The 4,320-nt window shown below is 37.1% G+C and overlaps 1 protein-coding gene across 2 annotated transcripts; it reads right to left on the reverse strand.

Moving 5' to 3' along the window:
• Window positions 1-708: 708 nt before the first annotated feature.
• LOC114746242 (protein ACCELERATED CELL DEATH 6) lies at window positions 709-3,555 on the reverse strand. 2 transcript variants are annotated; one of them, XM_028934481.1, is made up of 5 exons: window positions 2,805-3,555; window positions 2,601-2,705; window positions 1,814-2,346; window positions 1,279-1,659; window positions 950-1,055 (listed from the first exon to the last, which is right to left on the reverse strand). In XM_028934481.1, exons 1-5 carry the CDS (start codon window positions 3,535-3,537, stop codon window positions 1,026-1,028), a joined length of 1,782 nt encoding a protein of 593 aa, XP_028790314.1. In that variant the 5' UTR covers window positions 3,538-3,555; the 3' UTR covers window positions 950-1,025. The 2 variants fall into 2 exon arrangements, with proteins under 2 accessions (XP_028790306.1, XP_028790314.1); XM_028934473.1 differs by having other exon boundaries at window positions 709-1,659.
• Between the last annotated feature and the right edge of the window lie 765 nt (window positions 3,556-4,320).

The raw sequence follows: 4,320 nt of genomic DNA on the forward strand, positions 1-4,320 counted from the left end.
GATGCTATGCGAGTGACTTATTAGATATGTATGTAACTAGAAACTATATTTTGATACGTGTCATTTTTAGGTACATGCCAATGATTTGTTTGTTTGTTTCATGTGCAAGTCTTAGCAATTAGCAGAGCATATAGAAAGCTACATAGGCAACACAGATTTTCCTGTGCCAGCAGCCCTAATGCTGTGAGATGAGATGTATCCTATAATATTATATCTGTAGTTTAGATCTTAAGCCAGATAAAGAAGCAGACCACACGTTGACGTCTCTCATTTTAAATTTAACGTTGAATTTATGGAAAAACTTTGTTCGGAATGGGTAGGTGTGGAATAAACTCATATCTTACTTGGGGTTTAAACTATTCATTCCACTGTCAAGGCTCATTGGCTATTAATACCCTCCCAAATTTTCGTTTTCTCAATCCAACATATCACAATTTTCTCTCAGTTTTATATGCATTATTTAGGATAAATTCATGTGTTACGCATTAATAAAACAGCCTATAGACGCAAGCACATCCATTTCTTTCCTCTTTAACCTTGAGATCTTATGGATGGATGTTAAAAGAGAAATAGAAGACACAATATTGGTCATTATCTTAAACAAAGCAAAATCAATGTTAGATCTAGTTTTATAATTAAATCTTGTTTATAGTTGTGATTCTTATAGTTTCTTCTAAGCTTTAATATTAAATCAAGACAAACGTAAAAATTCTTCGATCAAGTTAACTAATGAAGTATCACCCCCAAAACAAAATTTAAGTAATGAAGTGGCACATAGTTTATGATAATGGTCAACCTAAACTAGTTATAATCAAACAACTACAACACAAAATATCACATAGTTCAAGACCTGATCTCTAAGATTAGAGCCAAACTTGTACATTCCTCCCTTTCTTTTGGTTGTTATTTTTATTTGAAAAGGCGCTATAATGTACATTGTCTTTCAAGCGTTTTCATCCTTCGTTGGGTGTCCTCTTTGTCTTTGCTCTTTTCTGTTTCATGCATTGTTTTCATCTTCTTAACCTTCACATTCCCAGACAACTTTCCATAACTTCCTGAAAATGGGATGATAATCTTAAAAATAAAGTTAGAGATGTGATGAAAGAAAAGAGCACGCTCTCCTAAAGGGAATATTAGAAGAATAAATATGCCCAGAAACATCAAAAGAAAGATGATTCCAATAGTCATCACAGTGTTAGCAAGCCAGTAAACATTGCTCACTACTAGATGTACTGCAGCCATGAATGCAAGTGACATTGTAATCAGAGCCAAACCCACCAAATATAAAGCAAAGTATGTGGCACTGAATGCCATATGGAAGTCACCAAGCTGAGCCCATAGCAGAATGAAAGACCCCATGGTCGAGCTATACATAGCTATCACATCACAGATTGTGAACAGCTGGAACATGTATTTGTTAAGAAAAGTGGCCATGCCTCTTTTCTTCGCTTCTTTTTCATCAAAGCCATAGACACCACCAGGCATAGTAAAACCAGCTGCGAAGGTTACAGTGGCAACCAATATTGCTACAAGTAAGATAGTGCTGACACGATCTTTGATCCATCCAATCTGAGGTGGTTCAGTATGTGAACGCCTGATTCTTCGTCCATTTTCACTCAAGGGGGTGCCAATAGATTTCAAGATTGTGAATGATAGAAACTGCAGATAACGGGGAGAGGAACCTTGTTATTATCCCTATTATTAGATAGTTTTTCATCTTTATTGATAGAAATTGGAGCAAAGATGGATTGGATCTTTGTTGAAAAATACTAGTTCATGATTAAAATAAATGCGGAGATGCGTCTAATCATACCTCTCTAAACGTTGGTGGTATTCTTCTTCTGAGCATAACAATATCACGGGCTGTCATGCCTTCTTTATTCACTAGGTTGATGTTGAGTCTCTTCTCTTGAGTCAGCAATAGCAGTGTCTTCGGGTGCAAGTATTTTGAAGCCAAATGCAATGGGGTATTTCCATTCTTGTCTCTCATGTTTAGTAGCTTCTCAAGCTTCTTTTCTCTCAATATATACTTTACTACTTTGTCTTTTCCTTCTTTTGCTGCAATGTGAAGGATATTTTGACCTTTTTGATTCATTGAATCCATTGGATCAAACCATGGTTCTGGTTTTTCAACAAATTCCTTAACCAAATTAACATGACCTTTTTTGCAAGCAATGTGGATGGGAAGACGTCCTTTTAGATCCCATTCTAGAGCGTTTAGAGGACATGCATTGAAAATTGTACGGACAACTTCAAGATTTCCCCTGGATGCTGCTAAGTGCAGGGTTGTCCCACCTCTTTGGTCTTTCAAGTAGACCAGTTCAGAATTTTTTCTCAGTATTTTCTCTGAAAACGCAGGGAATTAGAACAGCAAAAAATATATTTGAATTGAAAAGAGGAAAAGGAAGGATTTCTTGTAAGAAAATTCAAACAAACTGAATGTCTAAATCAAAATCTTTGACTGCTTTTATTTCTTTCCTCTCTCTAGAGCTATAATCTCATGTCTTGCCATTATCATTGGGTATTATGCAATTTTACTTCAGATGTTAAATGTTGTGAAACTGATATAACTTCACTGAAATCAGCATAATTCATCATACCACAGTAATTCATTTTCGCTTTTGCTGGGCAAGCCTCGAAATTTGTGGCACAGTCTTCCACCCAACCCTCCACCAAGGGCTGAAATTTATGTTTGCTTATTTGAACTGCAGAGAACATCTTATAGAAGTTTAAACACGGTTAAAATTTGTGGCACTTTCTTTCAGTTTGCTCTGTCAATTTTCAACTATGCTATTTCACTTTACCTGAACTCATAGCCATAATAGCAGCATGGAGTGGGGAGGTTCCATGGTGCCTCTCCCTATTCTCTAATGGAGCTTGCAGCAAAAGATCAATGATATCATCATGCCCTGTCTCAACAGCCAAGTACAATGGTGATTTACCTTCATTATTTAGATAATTCGCCACATCTTTATCTGCTTCGAATAAGAGACGAGCACCCTCAAGATGAAGTGTCCTTACAGCCTCATGCAATGCCGTGTTTCCAATCTCATTCTTTATCCTCAACAGATTCATCTCTGTATCGTCATGAAATTGGCTTCCAGAAGAAAACCTTTGTTCTGCATAACAGGTTAGAATTACATTGATTAAGCCCTTGCCTTTATTTCTAGCAGCAAGATGAAGAGCCGTATCTCCTGCTATGTTTTTCCTTGTGATCAGTTGAGGGAAGTGGCTAGCAGTTAGCCGCAAAATCTCTTGACTTCTATTTTGAACTGCTAGGTGAAGTATGGTGTTGCCTCCACGGGTGACTTGCTCTATGATGTTTGATACGTGCATTACTTCCTCTGAAGCTAAGTCCTCTAACACTGTAAGGAAATTAGACGCGTTATCAGACACATCTCTTCTTTTAACAGCCCAAAACAACTCAGGTGCCATTAATTTTGATGCTCCGATTTCTTCCTTTAAGTGGTTGGATTTTGAAGGTTCGCAAGGATCCAGACCTGTATGTTTTCTCTCTCGATATTTCAAACTCTCCATTCTCTTCTCCCATGCTTCTCTCAGGGATAGCATTAATAATCTCGGAGTAGGTGTAGGACGATCCATTAGACCGGCTGCTGTGGACTGTTATTGTATGATCAAGTGCTGTTAAAAAGTACTGCTCTGAAGTTGAAGTTGGAGGAGGCCTTCCTTTAAAAACAGTCTAGCGGCGAAGTTTCGAGGTATGTTTAACGAAAGCGTTGCGCAATGTCTACCGAAAATGACATTTGCTATCTCTGTTTCGCTCTACTTTTTTATGTTGTCGTCAAATGAAATACACAGAATTATATATTCTCCAAGTCCTGAGTGTAGGAGTTAGATCACAAATTTACAAAATTTTAAGGAAATTAGTTAGTTTAATTATTTGAAATAAATGCAGGTTTGTTTTCTTACAATTTCCCCTCTTAATCATTTGTATTGGAAACTTATTACGGTAGATGGAAACCTTATGTATATGTGTATTTTGAAAAAAAAATTATAAATTTAGGAGATAAAGTAAATTTAGGTTTAGCTCCTATATTTGAGATCAAAAGGAGTACTTTCAGCCTACATGATCAATGGTGTGTTTAGTTTAGACATAATGTAGAGTACGACATTCGCTGTTTACTTTAAACTCGTGTCCAAAATTTTGTCAAGACTCTGGAAGGAAGGAAACTGCCAGTCTGCCAGTGCCTTGCTTGCCTTGCTTTCTGGGAAACTCAACCAGATAGAGACATTAACGATTGTGGGGACATACATGTTGGATGAATCCAACTACGCCGGTCTACCTATCTTGGGGGAAAA

This window comes from Neltuma alba, unplaced genomic scaffold (assembly GCF_004799145.2).
Source record: "Neltuma alba isolate B1F8T4 unplaced genomic scaffold, ASM479914v2 tig00000806_pilon, whole genome shotgun sequence".
Classification (NCBI taxonomy): domain Eukaryota; kingdom Viridiplantae; phylum Streptophyta; class Magnoliopsida; order Fabales; family Fabaceae; genus Neltuma; species Neltuma alba.